The sequence below is a fragment of the Microtus pennsylvanicus genome, chromosome 11 (assembly GCF_037038515.1).
Source record: "Microtus pennsylvanicus isolate mMicPen1 chromosome 11, mMicPen1.hap1, whole genome shotgun sequence".
NCBI classification, from domain to species: domain Eukaryota; kingdom Metazoa; phylum Chordata; class Mammalia; order Rodentia; family Cricetidae; genus Microtus; species Microtus pennsylvanicus.
Window position 1 is genome coordinate 44656437 of NC_134589.1, and position 20961 is coordinate 44677397.

The 20961-nt window shown below is 41.8% G+C and overlaps 1 protein-coding gene across 3 annotated transcripts in view; it reads left to right on the top strand.

Moving 5' to 3' along the window:
• The first annotated feature begins 244 nt into the window (after nucleotides 1–244).
• The window catches only part of Gosr1 (golgi SNAP receptor complex member 1), a 32704-nt gene continuing 11987 nt past the window's right edge, over nucleotides 245–20961 (top strand). The window contains exons 1-6 of one of the 3 annotated variants that reach the window (XM_075991594.1): nucleotides 245–353; nucleotides 2377–2497; nucleotides 6907–6994; nucleotides 7250–7357; nucleotides 12063–12154; nucleotides 13353–13427. In XM_075991594.1, the coding sequence (XP_075847709.1) occupies nucleotides 323–353; nucleotides 2377–2497; nucleotides 6907–6994; nucleotides 7250–7357; nucleotides 12063–12154; nucleotides 13353–13427 (515 nt within the window). In that variant the 5' untranslated portion in view covers nucleotides 245–322. Of the gene's footprint in view, nucleotides 354–618; nucleotides 767–2376; nucleotides 2498–6906; nucleotides 6995–7249; nucleotides 7358–12062; nucleotides 12155–13352; nucleotides 13428–20961 lie in introns of those variants that run through there. The other 2 variants (XM_075991595.1, XM_075991596.1) reach the window with 2 other exon arrangements.

Below are 20961 nucleotides of genomic sequence, written 5' to 3' on the forward strand. Positions count from 1 at the left end.
TAAGGGGACATGAGGGAAACTGTGTCTCTCCTCTCAGTCACCTGCTGAAAGGAGGAACACGCCTAGACGAAAGACTCGCAGACTGAGGCCGCAGAAAGATGGTATGAACACCCAGAACAGAGACTTTCAGGCAAGCTAAACCCAAGTTTTCAACCGTGCCACTTAAAGCTGTAAAACAGCAAACTGTCCACCAGGTGACGGTATCTGCGGAGACTCGCATATCCCATCAGCCCTGGCGCTCTGGCTGGAAGAAGGCGTCGAGGTGACTCTCTGGCCCGCCACGCCTCTACTCTCCTGTCCCGACTGACGTTGGGCAACAAAGATGGCGGCGGGAACCAGCAATTACTGGGAAGGTGAGGGCACGGCCTCCGGGTGGGTCCCGCCAGGCGCTGAGGGGACAGAGTGAGGCTGGGTCTTGAGGGAGACAGCAGAGGGAAGACACAGACCTCAGGAACGGCCACGCTGCGGGATGAAGTTGTCCGGGAGGAGCCCCGGGCCTGGGAACTTGAGGAAGGGGCTGGGGCGGAGTGAACCGGATCTGGGAAGGGGTTGGGCCGAGTGGAGGGAGCCGGGGTGGAAAGGAAGAGGCGCCCGGGCTCCGGGTGGACCTGTCGGAGGGGTGGTGAGGCTCTGCGGATGGGACTTTGGGGACGAACTCTTGGGAGGAGACGAGTGCTGAGCCAGAAGCTCCAGAGCCCGGAAGACGAGTAGTCAGAGCCTTGGAGTTGCGGCCACTGTCAGAAAACTAGGAGTGAGGGAGGAGCTTGTGAGTCCCGGCCTTGGGGGGCTCCCAGACATTGGCCGTGGAACGTCTCTTCCTGGACCCCTATTGGCAATTTAAGAGCGAGACTTTATCGAAGATTGGGTGACAGAATGCTGAAAATAACTACCGTCTGTTCCGGAGTCCGAGATCAGTTTTGTTAAAATGATCAAGGATTCTAATTGATAAATTTGCTTTCCTCCCGCCAAGAGATCATTCGGGTTGTTGTTATTTAATTCCTGAAAATCTGCTCTAATCAAGTGAGGTCATATAAAACATTCCTAGACCACGACGAGCCACAAAGATCAGAAATGGCTTCACCTTTTCATTTAACTGTTTGCTGCTTTACTTTTTTTAAAAAACCTATTTCCTCTTTGCGAGCAATAAAGCCCCCGCAAAGTATGACATTGTCATCATCAACCACTTGATGACTGAATTTTAAGTTCCCGTCTGCCATATTTTCAAAATGCTTTCTACTTGGTGTTTCCCATTAGACAAAAATTAGCGAGCGTTAAAGAGAAACATGCCTAGATCTTAAAACGTATTTTAAATGCCCTTACCGTAGCTAAGATTTACCTTTAAATTATGTATAAGTGGCTGCTGATATCTTTGATAGTCGTTAGGCTATGAATCACTGTGTTGTAATAATTAGAGCAAGCCGTTATTGGCAGTATACCTTGTGCCAGATGCTTTAAGCATGTATGGAAAACCCTGGAGGTAGAGGTTTAAAAACTGAGAGCTAAAGTTTTTAGATGAACTGAATCGTCAGTTAATCTCAAAGGCAGTAGGGGACCGAGCTGGCATTCGAAGTGGGATTTGGTCTCTGGGTACATTACTCCATCATCCAACTTCGCTTCCTGCCTTTCATTGCCTCCGTGTTCTTTAGTCCTGAGACATTCTCACCTTATCCCTGTCTGTATTTCAGTCCTGAACACTCAGATATGTCTAGGAGTTTCCCGGTATGGCTCCTTTCAGCCAGCCCGTTAGAAGCCAGGCTCGGACACCTGCTTACCTGTTTGCTTCTACTTTTAAGACATATGCTTATAAAACACCTGTCACGTTTGTATTTTGTCCTGTTCATGGTGCATCGTTTTTAGCCTCTATTTTCCCCCAGTGTTTTTGAAGAGCAATTTTTAATTTTTTGTTGATTTGCTCTTTTTGTGTGTTTGTTAAGGTATTTTACCTGTATGAAAAGAATCCCAAAGTCCTAACAAAGCTGTGAAATGTAAAAAGGAAATTCTTTCGAAATGAATGCAGGCATCTTATCCAGGTAGCTGGTGAATTGGTCTGCTGGTCATAACCATTTTCGTTTCTTCGGGCTTTATATTCTCTTCTTGTTTTCCTTCAAGTTACAACTTTGGGTTATTGCTGTAAAAGTAATCTCAGGTATGCCAGAGCATTGGTTGGTGGCAGGTTGTGTGTCTCCCACCACTGCTTCCCTTAGTGCTCCTGTCTGAAGCTTAATTCCGGGACTAATTTACTTTCTTGGGTAAGTCCTCAGTTTCCGGGGAAGTAGATCAGAGATCAATACATGATAGTTGGCTTTCTCCAAAATAGTCTTGTGATTTTTAATGTCTGTTAGTGGAAAATGATTTGTTTTTATAATTTCCTTGAAGATCTCAGGAAACAAGCTCGACAGCTGGAAAATGAACTTGACCTGAAACTAGTTTCCTTCAGCAAACTCTGCACGAGTTACAGTCACAGCAGCGCCCGGGATGGAGGACGCGATAGGTATAGGTACTACCGGCTTCTCTTTACCTTCAACTGGATGATGCTTTTTTTTTTTTAAAGATTTATTTATTTATTTACTTAATGTACACTGTACTTAATGTTTCGCCTGCATATACTCTGTGTGAGGGTGTCGGATCCCCTAGAACTATAATTATAGACGGCTGTGAGCTGCCATGTGGGTGCTGGGAACTGAACCCAGGTCCTCTGGAAGAGCAGTCAGCGCTCGTAAACCGCTGAGCCATCTCTCCAGCCACTGGATGATGCTTTTAAAGTAAAATGAAATACAGAGCTCTCTGACCTGGTCTGCTGGTGAATTGTTGATGTTTTAATTTCTTTGTTATTGTCTTTGTGGGGGTAGTTATTTTATAAAAATTCTAATTCTTGAAACTAACATTAGGTCAGGGCTTTAGGCAAAGATTGTGATAGCTCAGAAAGAAACTTCTAGAGTTTAAAAATGAGTTTATATTGATGATGGTTTTGATGCCAGGCCTGTACACCTGTTACCCCAGCACTTGGAGGCTGAGATAGGAGACACACGATTGCACTCTCACTTTGGGCTCCATGACATCCAAAGAAGTTTCAGTCTCAGTCCACAGAAATGTCTGATTTGTTCACAAAGATTTTGTTTTGCTTTTGTTTACTTTTGTTTTTCAAGACAAGGTTTCTTTGTGTAGTCCTGGCTGTCCTGGAACTTACTCTGTAGACCAAGCTGGCCTCAAACTCACAGATCTGCCTGCCTCTGCCTCCCCAGTACTGAGATTAAAGGAGTGTTCCACCACCACCTGGCTGATTCTGTTTTCTAATTTCTGAATGGAACTGAGGAGTTACCTAAATGCAAAACATACAAACTGTTTTTCCGGTATTTATTCTTTTAGAATGAATCTAATGCAGGACGCTCCTCTTTCTTAAGGACATGGCCTGCAAAGTTAACAAGGCTGGTGTGTTGATTTGGGACCTAAAAATGTTAGGAGCATGCCCATGGACTCCAGTGCAAGACAGTGCTTTGCACACTCACTCATCGAGTAAGGAGAGTGAGGATTCTTTTTCAATAAATAAATTTGTCTTCAGAAAGCTTTTTCCCAGATTTAAAGCACGCGTTGGTTTTGCCAATGAGTATACAATTTGAAAACTCAAGTCTTTCAGGAAGTACTATTGCAGGGTGCTTTTTCTGTGTCTCTGCTTGGATTCCCTTTAAAAGAAACATTCTGAGTTCAGCTACAGACTGGGACTGATTGTGCTTTCGCCAGAGAACCTGGGACTGTGAGGACACAGGCTGAGGCTGGAGCTCTATGGCAGGAACTTGCCTGGTGGCTGTGAGGCCCTGCCTGTGATCCCAGCATTGGAAACTAAAGATGACTGTGCATGCTGAGGCTTTGGGTTGAAGCCCAGATGGGAAGCATGCCACATGAAGAGTCAGCAATCACCAGAGCTTTTCTTTATGAATCTTGGGTTTTGTTTTGCTTTGTTTGTTGTTATTGTTGTTTTGGGGAGTCTTGGGTTATTTTCTTTTTTTTGCTTTGTTTTTCTGTATGTTGAGAATCAGAAGGTCTGTGGATCATCACACATTATCAAATGAATTAGATTTTTTTAAAAGATTTATTTATTATGTATACAACATTCTGCCTCGATGTATGCCCGCACGCCAGAGGAGAGCGCCAGATCTCAGTACAGATGGCTGTGAGCCACCATGTGGTTGCTGGGAATTGAACTCAGGACCTCTGGAAGAGCAGCCAGTGCTCTTAACCTCTGAGCCATCTCTCCAGCCCCCAAGTGAATTAGATTTAACTGAATCCTAATATTGTAGAGAACAAGGTTTTGACCCGGACTTCTCTACAGTCCTAAGAATGATGAATATGGATATCCCGTAGTAGAGATTGCCCTGTTACTCATTCATTCAACAAATATTTAAAGAACAGTAAACAGTCAACATTTGCCAGGTGTTAGGCATGTGGCCATAAAAAAGGCAGAGGCAGTTTCCTTCCCTGGTGTCTATGGGCCCACTGTTCTTTTAAATGTATGTGGTAGGGGGAGGGTTTATATCAGTGAGAAACAGCTTTTTGGTGGTTGCACATTCTAGGAGAAGCCTTCACAACCTTGTCTTAGCTGTGGCACAGTAAAGAAATGATCCCAACTTCCACACCACCCCTTTTATCACTGTGTAGCTCAAGCTGGACTCAACCCTCTCACCTTCCTGTCTTGGCCTCCCAAGTGCTGGAATTACAAATGTATGCCACCATGCCTGACTAAGAACTAGGTATTTTTATGTCATGTTGCAAGGCATTTAAATGGGAATATTTATATAACAAATAAGGCTTAAGACCTAGTTAAAGGTCTAAAGTAAGAATCCTTATTAAAGCCAGGCATAATCCCAGCACTTAGAGAATAGAGCAGAAAGATCACAAGTTCCAGGCTAGCTTGGCCTATGTATACAAAGCAAGCATCTGTCTTTAAGAAGTAACCGTCTGGGCTGGAGAGATGGCTCAGTGGTTGGGAGCGTTGCCTGCTCTTCCAAGGGTCCTGAGTTCGGTTCCCAGCAACCACATGGTGGCTCACGGCCGTCTGTGGTGGGGTCTGGCGCCCTCTTCTGGCCTGCAGGCATACAGACAGAACATTGTATAAATAGATAAATAAATATTTAAAAAAAAAAAAAAAAGAAGTAACCGTCTGGGGCTGGAAAGATGCTCAGCAGCTGTGCACTCTTTCTGCTCTTACAGAGTACCCAGGTTTGACGCTCAGCAACTACATGGCATGCTCACCACTGCCTGTAACTGCATATCCAGGAAATCTGATGCCCTCTTCTGTTCTCTTCTGGCTCCTACATGCACATGATGCACATAAACTCACATAGGGAAACAAACGTACCCATAAATAATGTAAAATAAACAATCTTTTTTAAAATTCTTCTTTTTTTTCATTTTGGTTTTTCAAGACAGGGTTTCTCTGTGTAGCTTTGGATCCTGTCCTGGAACTTGCTCTGTAGACCAGGCTGGCCTCAAATTCACAGAGATTGGCCTGCCTCCACCTTCCAGTGCTGGGATTAAAGGCGTGTGCCGCCATCACTGGCTAAAAAGTTCTTATTAGCCATTTTTTGGCTATTTCACTGATTGCTTTTGTTGTGAATGTGAATCGGGAGCAGTGGAGGCTAAGGATCTCTTTGACGATGAATTGATGATGTAGTCTTTGAGTCGGCACATCCGAATGCTATACAAGGGCAGGAAAGGGTCTTCACTAAGGGTGGAGAATGTAATCCATTTTATTTGTGTGAAGAATAACTCTTCTGTAGTAAGGCGCATATGTGGGCTCCTAATAAAAGGGACTGGTTTTTCAGAGAGGTAAGTGAAACTGTCAAGATATGTGATTTTAAAATTGGAGTCTGCCAAACATCTTTCATCTGCAGAAGAGTCAGATTCTGACCGACTATTGTGATGCCGAAAGGTGTTAAAGACGCTCCTGTGAAATAGGCTGAGGTGCATGCATGCCGTGTGGAGGTGTGGAGCCTGTGCGGCAGTGCGCTGCCTGGGGCTCTGTGGGCCTGTGTGCTCACTCCTGACTCCTTGATAACTGCTTGTCTAACCAAGTCATTTAAATCTCAAATCTCAGTATATTTCTTATTCGGAGTCTCTAGAGGAAGAGAGAATTTAAAGGCATAAGAAACTATAATTTTGGGGCTGGAGAGATGGCTCAGAGGTTAAGAGCACTGGCTGCTCTTTCAGAGGTCCTAAGTTCAATTCCCAGTAACCACATGGTGGCTCACAATCATCTGCCATGAGATCTGGCACGGCCACTTCTGGCCTGCGGGCAAACATGCAGGCAGAAAACTGTATACATAATAAATAAATAAATCTTAAAAAAAAAATAAACTATAATTTTGGAGAAAAACTAAAGGTTATTTTTCACAGGTCCCAAATGAGATCTATAATCCATTTTTTTCTTCACTATTTGAAGGAGTTTTTGGCTTCTTTCCCATTATTTGTTATTTCAGATTCAGAATTTTAGTTGCTTAGACTGTTTTCTATCATTTGGGGAATAGTTCATAGCATTCGAAATGTCTTTATAGTCATTTGTATTATTAGGACACGTGGGATACTTTTAAAAAGAAAAGTGAATCATAGTTAAATTTTTTTAAATTGCACTTATTTATGTAGAGGGGCTAGAGTGTGCACTGGCAGGGGACAACTTATAGGAGGAGTCAGGTCTCTCTTACCATGTGGATTCCAGGAATTGAACTCGGGGCATCAGGCTGGCTGCAGGCACGTTTAGCCACAGAGTCATCTTGCTGACCGTAAAAACATAATCTTTAAAGAAGTAGAACAAATGTTTCAGGGTTCATTTGACCTCTTGAAGAAAATTATTGTCTTATTTTAAGGCTGTTTTAGACACTAAGTAATGGATTTTTAAATTAAACTTCTCTTTAGTTCAGACACAACGCCCCTCTTAAATGGATCAAGTCAAGACAGAATGTTTGAGACGATGGCAATTGAAATTGAACAGCTTTTGGCAAGAGTAAGTGCTTTTGGGTAAACAACTAGTTTGCCATTTGTTGGATATGTTGTTTATTGAAATCATCTGTTCATTCAAGGTGTGTTCTTCCTCCAACCACTTGCATTTTAGTGGCAGCCATCCAGATTGTAGCAGATGCCATTTGTGGGAAATGCTGACTAAGTCTTACCTTACTGTCAGCTAAGAGAACATATAGGCATATAATTTACTTGAGTTATTTTTAGTGATTTTTAAAATATTTTCTCCTTTTCTTCCTAGCTTACTGGGGTAAACGATAAAATGGCAGAATATACCAACAGTGCAGGGGTCCCCTCGTTGAACGCAGCACTGATGCATACGTTGCAGCGACATAGAGACATTCTACAGGTGATGTGTTGGGCAAAACATTTATGTTATCAAGGTAACATGGGAGAGGGCTAGTTAACTCTGTTTAGAATGTCAAAAGTATAACAAAACACAGTAAATGTTTAAAGATTTATTAGGTGGTATTATAATACAGAAGTGCAAATTAGAAGGCAAAGTTTTTATTTTTAATTTTTTGGTTTTTCAAGGCAGGATTTCTCCGTATAATAGCCCTGGCTGTCCTGGAACTCACTCTGTAGATCAAGCTGACCTTAAACTCACAGAGATCTGCCTGCCTCTGGCTCCCAAGTATAGGGATTAAAGGCGTGTGCCACCACCACCGGGTGGCAAACTTTTTTATTACTGAGAAAAGTAATCAACCTTTATAACTTAAGAACTCTTTAATAATTTGTTTATTTTTATTTTATGTGCATTTGTATTTTGCCTGCATGTATGTCTGTGAGGGTGCCAGATCCTCTGGAACTGGAGTAAAAGAGAGTTATGAGCTGCTCTGTGGGTGCTGGGAATTGAATCAAGGTCCTCTGGAAGAGCCCCCAGGCTCTTAACCACTGAGCCAATTCTCCAGCCCATTTAGACTCTTTAAAAATTGGTATACACTCAGGAGTCAGAGGCATTGGGGTGACTCACTTACAGTTCAGTGAGTTGAAGGCCAACCTGGTCTACGTAATGAGTTCCAGGCCAGCCAGGACTGTGGAGTGAGACCGTGTCTGAAGGTGGTGGCGGCAGCTGCGGCGGTGGTGGTGGTTGTTGTTGGTGGCGGCAGCAGCAGTAGTCAGAGCCTGGAGAGATGGCTGGTTGGTCAGAGTACTTGCTATGAAAGCAAGAGGATCTGAGTTCACATCCCTAGGACCTGTATACAAGTCAGGCATGGCCACGTGTACCTCTAACTCCCAGCACTGTGGGAGATAGACACAGATGATCCTATGAACTTGCTGGCCAACTCTCGAAGCCAAAACAGGAGAACAGTAGAAGAAGATACCCACATTCATTTCTGGCCTCTGCATACATGTATATAGGAAACACAAACATGTGCATGCACACACACACACACACAAAGAAAAATAGGAATATCTTTTTGAAAGTTTCCTTTCCTGCATTTATTATTTATTTGTGTGTGTGTGCATGCACGTGTGAGCTCTTGGGGTTGAACTCAGGCCATCAAGCTTGGCAGTAGTGCCCTTACCCACTAAGCCATCTTGCTGGTCCACAAATAGGAATCTGAGTACGGTGGCACATAGCTATAATCCCAGCACCTACAAAGCAGAGGCAGGTGGATTGCCACAAGTTGAAAGTCAACCTGATCTGTGTAGTGAGTTCCAGGCTAGCCAGGGCTACCTAGTGAGACCCTGTCTTAAGGGGGAGAGGGGAAGAAAACAACAACAAAATGAATAGAATTATAATTCAGTGGTAGAGGGCTGGAGAGATGGCTCAGTGGTTAAGAGCACTGCCTGCTCTACCAAAGGTCCTGAGTTCAATTCCCAGCAACCACATGGTGGCTCACAGCCACCTGTAATGAGATCTGGTGCCCTCTTCTGGCCTGTATACTTAATAAATAAATAAATCTTTAAAAAAAAATAATTCAGTGGTAGAATTTGTGATTAGCATGCACAAGGCCCCAAGTTTAGTCTCCAGAAGTGCAAGTGTGCACCTTCGCTGCCTGAGATAGGGTTTCTTTTTGCTGTTTTTGTTTTGTTTTTCAAGACAGGGTTTCTCTGTAGCTTTGGAGCCTGTCCTGGAAACTTTTAGACCAAGCTGGCCTCGAACTCACAGAAATCTGCCTGCCTCTGCCCCCGAGTGCTAGGATTAAAGGTGTGCGCTACCACCGCCCAATTTAGTTAGGGTTTTTATTTGCTGTGAAGAGACACCATGATCACAGCAAACTCTTATAAAAGGGAAAAATATTTAATTGGGGTGACTCACTTAGGGTTCAGAGATTTAGTCCATTATCATCATGGTGGGACAGGATGGCATGCAGGCAAACACGGTGCTGGAGAGATAGTTTTGAGTTCTGCATCTTGCAGAGGCAACAGGAAGTGGTCTGTCTCACTGGGCATGGCTTACACATATATGAGACCTCATAGCCCGCCTCTACAGTGACACTTCCTCCAACAAGACCATACCTATTCCAACAAGGCTATACCTTCTAATAGTGCCACTCACTTTTTTTCAGACTACCACACATGCATTCACAAACACACATAAAGGACTAAAAATAATTTGCCTAATGCAAAAATATGAATGTCAGGTTGAGAACTAGGATTATGACCAATGATAAAACACTGAAAGCATTCTTACTAAAGAAAAGGGGACTCTAAAGTCACAGAGAAACCCTGTCTCGAAAAACAAAAAAAAGGGGTGGGGGGAGCTGGGGATACAACTTAGGTGGCAGAATGCATGCCTGTTATACACAAATACCTGAGTTCAGTTCCCAATTCACATAGAACTAGATGTGCTGGTTCGGGGCTATAGTGCCAGCACTTAGAAGGAAGAGCAGGAGAGTCAGAAGGTAAAGGCTGAAGTAGACTAAATTAGATCCTGACTCAAAAAAAGAAAGAAGGAAGGAAGGAAGAAAAGGGTGCTTATAACTACCATAAATGTCTGACTTGCTTTGGAGTTTGTTTGTACAGTTAGTAAAAACCTGAGAGATCAATATTTGAAAGGAAGAGGCAAAATTCCTAATATGTAGCATGATAAGATCATATATGTCTGATACACCAAGAAAGTTAGAAACAAATTCAGTAAAGATGATATATATAAAGCAAGCCATTATCCTCTATATAAATAATGACCTATTAGAAAATATAATTAAAGGGGCTTGGGAGCCAGGAACAGCACAGTAATAGTATAAATGAGGCCCTTATTCAGTCTTGAGCCCCAGAAAATGAAAATGAAAACTCTCTCTCTCTCTCTCTCTCTCTCTCTCTCTCTCTCTCTCACACACACACACACACACACACACACAGAGCCAGATATGATGCTGTACACTTGTAATCCTTGTACTTGGGAGGTAGAGTCAAGAGAATCAAGAGTTCAAAGCCCTCTTGTGGGGTAAATGAAACAACCTTACATACACATGTAAAGGCGTACATGGGAAGTGATTTTTTGTTTGGGGCAGTCTCTATGCTCTAGCTTTGTAGTCTAGACTTGCCCCTGACTTTCAGTCCTCCTGCTTCAGCCTCCAAATACTGACATTACAGGTGTGTGACCATATAGCTCTTTATTTTCTTTCTTTCTTTCTTTCTTTCTTTCTTTCTTTCTTTCTTTCTTTCTTTCTTTCTTTCTTTTAATTAATTGGTTTTATTTTGAGACAGAGTTTCTTTTAGCACAAACTGTCCTTGAATTCCTGATCTTGTTCCACCTCGCAAGCACTGGGATGGCAGGTGCGCACCAGCCAAGCCAGACATCCTTTACTTACTTTAGAATGGTGAGATGATACCAGAGTTCATTTAGAATCCCAAGAATAACCAGGAATAAAGCTTAATACAGTTCTGAAAGTGAAGATGAGCATTTGATTCTACCACATGTTAAGGCCTGTTTAAAACGAGGATGATTGATAGTTTGTTTCTAAGGGCCAACCAAGTGACTCTGTGGGTAGAGGCACTGTCTGCCAAGCCTGCCAACCTGAGTTCAGACCTGGGTCACCACACGGTGGAGGGAGAGAACTAACACCTGCAAAAGAGATGTCCTCTGACCTGCACACATGCACCCACACACACATGCATGCATAAATTATAAAAACTTTCTGAAGATAGGTACGCGCGCGCGTGTGCGTGTGCGTGTGCGTGTGTGTGTGTGTGTGTGTGTGTGTGTGTGTGTGTGTGTAGGTCAGTGGTCAACCTTTGTTAGTTAATTGTTCCTTAGTAGTTCTTTAGGTTTTTGAGGAAGGGTCTCACTAGGAACTGGGGCCTGCCAGTTTGGCTAGGCCAGTGAGCCCAAGGGCTCTTCTCTCCTCTGCCTCCTCACTGCTAGGATTACAGGCTACACTATTAAAACCTAGCTTTTTACAGCCTAGCAGGGATCAGATAGTGTTTAACTGGCAAATCTCTCTCTCCCTCTCTCTTCTGTCCCTCCCTCTCCCCCCTCCTTCCAGCTCCCTCTTCCTCTCCCTCCCTCCTCTCCTCCCCTTTCCAACACCAAAGATTAAAAAGTAGAAAAAGCGTAAGAAAGGAGGGAGGAAAGAAAAACTACCAAAGTTTTGAATAGAGCCTGGATGAAATTTGTAATTTCTGAGCAGTGATGAACTAAGGAAGATCTAATGTCAGAAGCTACAACAAATGACTCATCTGTTTAATATACACAGAATTAATGTAAATAAGAGAGACAATAGGAAAATGGACAAAACTATAAACTTACTTGACAATGAAGTCAGGGTGTAGCTCAGTGGTAGAACATTTTTGCATTTGTAGCGTCCTAGGTTGGATCCCCAGCACTGAGGGGAAGGTGGGGATGGAGGCAAGGGTTTAAAAAAAATAAACCATAAGTCTTATTAAGTACAACACTAAGTAGAAAAATCTCTCCCTTCTTTTACCCTACGCTACTTGAAGTCATTTTGTCTTAGAGTTTTACCTTTATAGTTTTATGTGATCAAGTACCAGGTGGTAGGGTGCTTAGTGTTTGAAATGTGTAACCTGATGACCGTGCACAGCTACTTTAGAAGGATAAAAGCTCATCCATAGTTGTGTTGAGACTGGATGTTGATTTATTTCAGGATTATACACATGAATTCCATAAAACCAAAGCAAACTTTATGGCGGTACGAGAAAGGGAGAATCTGATGGGATCAGTACGAAAAGACATTGAGTAAGTTACCTTTCCTCTTACCATATAGAATGTTTATGTGGATTCAGGCTACATCTGTGGTTAATCACAAAGCAAGTAGCAAAACCAGGATTTAGGTTTTGTGGTTTCTGATTTCCATTCCATTGTCCTTTGTGTCTTTTTACAATATGGGCTGAATCTACTTTGCCACCTCCCAGTCTTCCCTTGCCAACCTTGATCTTAAGTCCAGCTTGAATGATCCCTTCCTGCCCATGCCAGGAATGGCATGATTGTCCGTTTCCCTGTCATTCACTTCTCTGTTGCCCTAGCTTTCTATATTCAGAAAGCTGTTAACATCCCTGAAACTCTAAAATGTTGTTTGTATGTGAGCAAGTGTTTCCAGGTTTAATAAAAGTCAAAGCCTTATATGAAACTAAGAACCTTTAGCGTTTTATAATGATCTTGGTCTTTTCTCCCATACCTTCACATCATCCTCTTTTTGTAGGCATTGGTACAGTTCAGGATTTTTAGAACATTTGTTCTTAAAGGACAGTTGTGGTGGCACACGCCTTTAATCTCAGCACTCGGGAGACAGAGGCCAGTGGATCTCTGTAAGTTCAAGGCCAGCCTGTTCCACAGAGTGACTTCCAGGACAGCCAGTGCTACATAGAGAGACCCTGCCTCCAAAAAAGAAAGGAAGGAAAGAAACTAGGAAGGAAAAGGAAAAAAAAGAAATTTTTATTACTAGTGGGAAGCAGGAAAATAATAATATTGGTAGAAGTAAATGTCACTTTTGTAACTTTATTGTGCTGGCAGTTAACGTGGAAATCCTAAAGCATGCATAGCTGGGTTCCAGTGCTCCTTGGGCTTGGGTGGTGAGGGACTGACCCTGCTGTGAAGGATGACACTGTTGGAGTAGCTCTCTTGCCTAGGGTGCCGGGTGCTGTGTGCTGATTAGTCTAAAGTTTTGCTTCTGCTGGAGAAAATAGTGCAGATCATACACAAAGGGAAAGTCGGATCCCCCTCAAGAAGAGTGGGTTGGTTTGAAAATCAGAAAACCCCAAAATCTAAACTGGAGAAACATGTATCTTTTACATTTCTGGTAGTATTTTTCAAGAGAAATGGAAAACATTATATTCTGATTGTTGGAAATTATGGTCTAACTGGCGTTAGTTAGTCCCTTAATCTAATGGTACTGTATCTTCTAAAATGTTCTTGCCTTTTCTTGACATTGATCTAGATCATATAAAAGTGGGTCTGGAGTAAACAACAGGAGAACTGAACTGTTTCTGAAAGAACATGACCACCTTCGAAAGTGAGTACTACCTGCTTTCTGTGCTTATAAAGACATTTGTTATATTAATATAATATTTATTATATTAATTTCCGTGCTCCAAGTGGGTTCAGTAGAAATGGGTGGCAGCTCATCAGCCTTAATTAAAAGATGCCCTTCGAGGATTTTACTCTGCTCTTTGCTGCCTGCTGCTATGCTGCTGTTATCCTTACTGCAAGTTATTAACGGTATCCATAATAATAATACTGATAATTTATGTGGTCTCTTACCACTTTTTTATTGAAGAAGCTTTATAGAGAGTAGTAAGGCTAAATATCAAATGGAAAAAACAAACAAAAAATTGTTTCCCAAGATTTCAGCAGAAAATGATTGGATGAAGGATATATGGTGTTGACAATAGCTCCTCTTCAGAGTTGGAACTTCACACCTAACTCCCCTGTCTGTGCTGGCATCTGGTCTGACTTGGGCTTGCATAGACCTTGTGCATATGTCACAACTGGTGTGAGCTCCTGTGTGTGCTTCCCCTGCTGCATTCAGAAGACACCGTTTCCTTGTCACCATCAACCAACTCTGGCTTTCACACTTTTCTGCCCTGTCTTTCACAGTGGAAGAGGGGTGTAGCATATATAATCCCTTTGGGGCTGAAAACTCTTATTCTCTGCATCTTGGCCAGTTTTGGGTCTGTTTTAATCATTACCTACTGCAAGCAGAAACTTTTTTGAGGATTGAGGGGTGCCTTAATCCATGGATATAGCCATGTCATTTGGAGTTGCTTTAATATTATTAAGTCCTTTTGTCAGAATAATAGTAGTAAATTCTCTCCTATAGCCTCTGATCTATCTAGCCATAAGTACTTAGCCTCATAATGGTGGCTGGTACAGATTTCATCTGGTGGAGCGGGCCTTAAATCCACTCAGAAAGTAGATGGTTACTCCTGTGGTGTTGATGCCACTGTTGCACCAGTGGCCATGTCTTGCTGGGCCAGTCATTATTGTGGCTTGCAGGCTTCACAGCTGGATATGATTAATGCTTTCTTTCTCTTCCAGTAGAGATGGAAGAGGGATTCTTCTGCTTGTTGGGCAAGCATACTGTCACTTAGTACACACCAGCCCTGTGACTGTGTGTGTGTATACACTATAATAACTATATTTCCTGTTGTAATAAGTATAATGAGATCTGTATGGGAGATTGAAATGTGTGGATTATAAATTTGACTCAAGACTGAACAACATATTGAGACTTTGTCCTAAAATAGAAGCAGGGCTGGAGAAATGGCTCCGTGGATAAAGGTCCTTGCCTGATGACATGAGATCAGTCCAAAGACCTGCATGGTGGAGGGAAAGAATCAACTCATATAAGCTGTCCTCTGACCTCTGCTTGTATGCTGTGACACTCACACACACACATGTGCGCGTACACATTCACACACATACGCATGGATGCACACAGGATAAATAAAAATGTAATTTTATGTGTGTGACTGTTTTGCCTCCATGTATGTGTACTGCATGCACGCCTGGTGCCCAGAGAGACCAGAAGAGGGTGCTAGACCTGTGGACTTGTATGAAAGGTTGTGAGACACCATGTGAGGACTGGGAACTGAACTTGAGTCCTCTGTAAGGGTATCAGTTACTCTTAACTGCTGAGCCCTCTCCATCCCCTAATTATTATTATTTTTTTAAATAATATGTAAAGATTTATTTATATATATGGTGCTCTATCTGCATATACACCTGCATGCCAGAAGAGGGCATCAGATCCCTTTACAGATAGCTGTGACCCACCATGTGGTTGCTGGGAATTGAACTCAGGACCTCTGGAAGAGCAGTCAGTGCTCTTAACTGCTGAACCATCTCTCCAGCCCCATTCCCAACCCCTAATTTAAAAAAAATAGATATAAGATGGTTGGGGACTCCACAAATACTGTTTCTCCTCAAAATGTTGTCAATAAGTTTAGCATTCATGTCTGAGCTTACTCAGACTGCAATGATCTTTCTCTTGGTGGTTTGGTTTCATCAGTCCTTCTTACATTGATTTTAGATCTGTAAGAAAGAGCTGTCTCTTTGTATGTTTTATTCTCTTCCTCAACATGGACTCAGATGCAAGTAAGGGTTTGTCTAGGACTGTAGTTTCCTTGTTGCTCACATCACTGTACCTCATTGGGGTTAGCATCTGTCATGATGCTTTCCTGAGCTCGGCCACTTTACTAAGCATACTCAGTTGCTCTTATTAGCAAGTGTTACTCAGGAACTTAAATCCAAGCATAAGGAAGGGTTCAGAAGGGTTCATTGTTGTTTTATTGCCATTGAGGTGATTGTTTCCAGGCTTCTTCTTGATAATAGTTTTTATCATTAATGGGGTTCAGTTTTTTAATTAATTAGTTAACTATTGAAGGGAATAATTGTTTCTCCTTAATTACTGTAATATGATGAATTACATTATTTTCAAACATTAAGCCAATATTGAATTCCTGGAATCCCACTTGATCACAAAATATTTCTTTTCTGTAACTGCTAGACTTATTTTAAGGAATTTTGCATTATTCTAATGAAATATAATCTAGTTTTCTATTCTGGAAATGTCATTGTGTGATTTTTTTACCACGAGTAATGTTGTCCCTTTTAAGTGACTTGGGATGTATCCCCTTCCTGTTTTCTGAAAGAGCATGTTGTTTCCTTCTTAGGTATGTAGGGCTTACCAGTGAGTGCGTCCAGCTCAGGGGTTCCTTTGTGGTAAGGTTTTCCCGTTTTAAATTGTGTGGATATTTGTAGACAAAGGGCAAGCAGTCTGAATGTCCCTGGGCCAGTAGGTGGCTCACTATAATCAGCTCAACGAGAGACATAAATCTTTCTTGCTGCCAGAGGAGTTGGAAAACTACCAGAGAGAATGTGGTGTAGGGGCCTCAGCGAAGTTCTTACCACTGTTAGCATCCTTTTGGACTTTTCTGCTGTCTGCTAGACTACAGACTGTAAACAGATGGAGTGTGCTTAAGAGGGCCTTTTTACCTCATCCACTTACTGAAGGAAGTTTTACTTTAGTATTTCTTTCCTCCCCCGTTTCCTCAGGTGTATTAGCTTTTCCTAGGTCTGTTGTGCCCTCCATGTGGGCTCACCTTTCCTACCTGTCTTCACTCTGTTGCTTCATCGAATCACTTCTCCCTTGCAGCTAGCACCTGATGCACCAGCCTGTCTCCTTTTTCAGATACCAAGGCCTTTTCCTGTCTTCTTTGTGCCTTTGCTTTGCTTATCCACTTGTTTTCTTACTCTTCCAGAGAGCTTGTTTGTTGACAAGTTTAGGTTGTGTGCTTGCCTGTCCCTTCTAGGAAGCTGTTCCTACTCATTAACTCAGCCAGCCTCCCCTTGCTATGGCTTAATAAAACTTCTTTCTTGTTTCCCTTGAAGCATTTATGACAATGTCTAATGGTTTGTTCTTTCTATCTTTTCCCTATCGGACCCTCCTTGATATAAATTTCATAAGGAAAACTTAGCCTGCTGTTAGCATGTTTGGTTCTCCGGCCCCATTGTGCTTGTTAACTTTTAACACCTGCTTCTATGGGTTGGTGGTTCTCAGCAAGGCTGGTCGTTCTGTTTTCTTAATGTATAATGTAATGTGAATATATACCATACCCTGGTGTAGAAGACTTACTTTATTCATTCAGTTATTCTCTAAATATTTATTGAATACTTACTATACACACTCAAATGTTAAATTAATTTTAAGAACTATAGGGAATATTAATGTAACTGGTTATGTTTTGCTTTGTAAAATGGATTCCTTGTGCAATCCTTTTGAAATGTTCAATTCTGGGGCTGGAGTGATAGCTTATGGTTAAGGTACTTGCTGCACAACCGTGAAGATCTAGATTTAGTCCCTTACACATCTGAGTCAGATGTGGTCCCACGGTTCAGTGAGCCAGCACTGGAGCATGCAGCCAGGGTCACTGCGGCTTTCTGATACCAGCCTAGCTGGGAAACATGAGCCCATGTTCAGGGAGAGACCCTGCCTCAAAGGAACAGGCAGAGAGTGCTAGAAGGAGGACACCTGATACCCTCCCTGCTTCACGAGTCCACTGACACGTGTGCCCGCACACACAGAGAGAAAGTGTGAAGTTTAAATTCTTGAGTAAGTCTCTGTACAGAGGAAGAAACAAGTCTCGGAGAGAATGTAGGTCAAGGTCTCATCACTGTTTAATAGTACAGCTTTACTCAGCACACATTTCTTATGTTTGGTGTTTGTCCCATGCCTCATTGCCTTTCTTTCCTGTGAGTGTTTCTTTAAATTTTTATATTTGTTGTAACAAGGAACCGTCGTGGCCTGATTTACTCTGAAAGCACATTGCTTGGCTTCTCTTCAGTTTTTCACTTTTAAAATCGAATGAGAGCTGTGTTACATAAAGATGGATGCCATTAAAGTTAAGTCATTTTATAAAGTTAAATGCATTCTGGAGAGATGGCTCAGAGGTTAAGAGCACTGGTTACTTTTCCAGAGGACCTGAGTTCAATTCTCAGCAACCACATGGTGGCTCACAACCATCTATAGTGAGATCTGGTGCCCTCTTCTGCAGGCATACATGCAAACAGAACACTGTATACATAATAAATAAATTAAATAAATAGATAAATCTTTTTTAAAGCATTCTAAAATTCCAAAGAATTTATCTCCAGTAATTTTTCAGATATAGTGCCGTTATACAAAGCATGCCATACTTAAATAAGATCGATACAGTATTTAGTTGATAACTTTCATTTGCTTTCATTTTGTTACCAACTCAGCAGACATTGAGAATATACACATTATCCGTTACCTTAGGTCTAACTATGTTTGTGAGTGAAGAAATAATTATTTTATTGCCTTTTAACTGTTGATTGTTTTTCATATGACATTATTCGGTTATGTTTAGGGTTTTGGTATTGTTAATTTCATTTTAAATTTTACCAATCATGTCATTTGTATACTCTAAAGTTTTTTGCAGAAATATTTTAGGTAGGCTCGATTTGTTTTGTGACAGGGTCTTGTATCTCCTAGGCCAGCCTCGAAACCACTCTGTAGTCAAAGACCTTGAACTTGTGCTTCTCCTGCCTATACTTAGTGCTGATTGCAGGTGTGTGCTTCCATGCCCAGCTTATGTAATACGGGGGGTTGAACCCAGAGCTTCATGCATGCTTGGCAAGCACTCTACTAACCTAGTTATAGCCACAGTAGACTTTTTTTTTTCCTTTCTTTTTTGAGACATGATCTCACTGGGTAGTTAGTACTGGCTGGTCTGGAACTCACAGAGATTTGAGCCCAGGTCCTCTGATTTGATGTTCCTGTGCTGCTCCTCAAAGTAATGTGGATGGCATAGACTGCACAGGGTCGCTAAGATAATGCATGCCGAGACTTTGCCAGTCCTTCCTGCATACAGTACATGTGTAAGATTAACAGACGTAAATAGTAGGTCTGTACAGATAGCTTCAGAAATTGAAGGCTAAGCTCACAACCAAAAAGACAAGAAAAGTAATACTAAAAGAGAAAGAGACTACACTAAACAACCTTTTTATATGTGTGTGTTTAGGGGTCTGGAGAGATGGCTTAGCAGTTTAGAGTACATGCTGCTCTTGCGGAAGACTGGAATTTCATTTCCCAATCACTCATTAGGCAGTTCACAACTGCCAGTAACACTAACTACAAGAGAACCAATGCCTCTGGCCTTCACAGGAACCTGCATTCAGGAACATGCATATGCACACATAGTTAGCATAATTAATAATAAAAATAAGTCTCTAAAATTTTTCTACATGATTGCATTTTAGGTTGTTTAATAAGTATCATAGAATTCAAGTTATATAATTGTCAGCTATTACATCAATGAGTGAAGTAATGTAGATTCCTGGTATTTAAGGATCTGACCTTAGCTTTCTGGAGTGTTTATGAACTCCATTAACTCATGTAGTTTTGTTGAAAGACTTGAGTGTTACTGAGTGTTACATGCTGTGGGGTTGCTGGCAGGGAAGCCTGGCTGACTGGTTAATAGTCACAGTCACCGTCTGGACAGCAGGCTTACACATCAGCCTTGCTCCTAAGTTCATATTTGCTGCTTGTTGTTATTCACATGTAGCTACAAGGAGGCAATTTATGTGCATGCATGCATGTTCTTTGGTTTTGTGTATGCATGTGTGAAATGTTACTCCAAGGAGAAAACACCAGAGAGAACATGTTTACAAAGCATTATTTGATTAAAAACAAAGTGTTTATCATTGTTGTGACCACACGCCAGACAGATAAAACTAAAAGGAAATAAAAACTTTAGTTTGGCTCCTAATTTCAGAGTCAATCAATGTTACAAGAAGGACATGATGATATTTAAGTCTTCCTCAGACAGGAGTGTTCTGAAGTGAAAATCTGGGAAGTACATTGAAGAAATTCTAAAGAATCTCTGAGCTGTGCCAGGGTCATTTGCGTAGTAGAGAATTGGAATTTTAGCTTATGAGAACTGGTGGCATTTGTCTCATTATGTCTTTCATTCCATTCATGGGATAGCTCAAGGTTCCCTGCTACAGATTTGTGATCCAGTTACCTACAATACTGAAATAAATGACAAAGCAGAATGATCCGGTTAGCCAAGATGACCTTGAACTTCTGATCCACTTGCCTTCACCACCCAAGAACTATGGGAAACTATAGGTTTGCCCCACAGCTGGTTGACAGTTAGAATCCTCCTGCCTCCACTCCCCAAGAGCTGTAGGCACACTGTAGTTTGCCCATAGCTGGCTCACAGTTAGGAGCTATGTTACACACACTCGTTTTTCTTTATTTTGAACTTGTTAGATCAGTAGTGAAATCAAATCTGTTTTCAGTTGGCACATGATTTTCTTTCTTAAACAAGGCTTCAAATGGAGGAACTGTGTCACAAGGGATTATAAAATTGTGATTATAAAAATGTGTGTGTGTATCCTTCTGCAGAAAACTTATAAGGATTATTTCATTGCTAATCCTGATTGATATTTTATTAATACGAGAAGTGTCTGTTACTCGTTATTCATTCATTTATTAAGCATTTAATGAGCATCTCCTGTGTGCTAGGTACTGTACTAGACTCTGGGGAGTCAAAGATGCATCAGACTCAGTCCCTACCCCTGGGAACTCACACTGCTTAGAGAAGTAGTAAACAACACATCAGTGTAATATCCTGAGAGAGTGGGTTTTACATGAGAATTGATGTGAAAACCTTTTCTTTCTCTTTCGCACAATATCTGAAGTACATTATATTCCTGAATGAGTTGATGGGAGGGCATACTATTATGATGTAAAGAAGAATTGACTTTGCCTGTGTACACTGGTGTGTCTGGGGAAGCTTCAGAAGGATACAGCTTTCCGGGCTAGACTTTGAGATGTGTAAGTTGTTTATGTTAAGCACGAGGGATTCGAGAGAGGCTGTGACTTAGAGTTCTTGCTGTTCTTTAGACCTGTGAAAGGAGACCCTAAACCAAAGAGCTGCTCAGGGACGTCAGAATGCTCGATGGAGATCAAGCATACCTTAGGTTCATGCCTTTGCCAGCAGCTTGCACTTAGATTA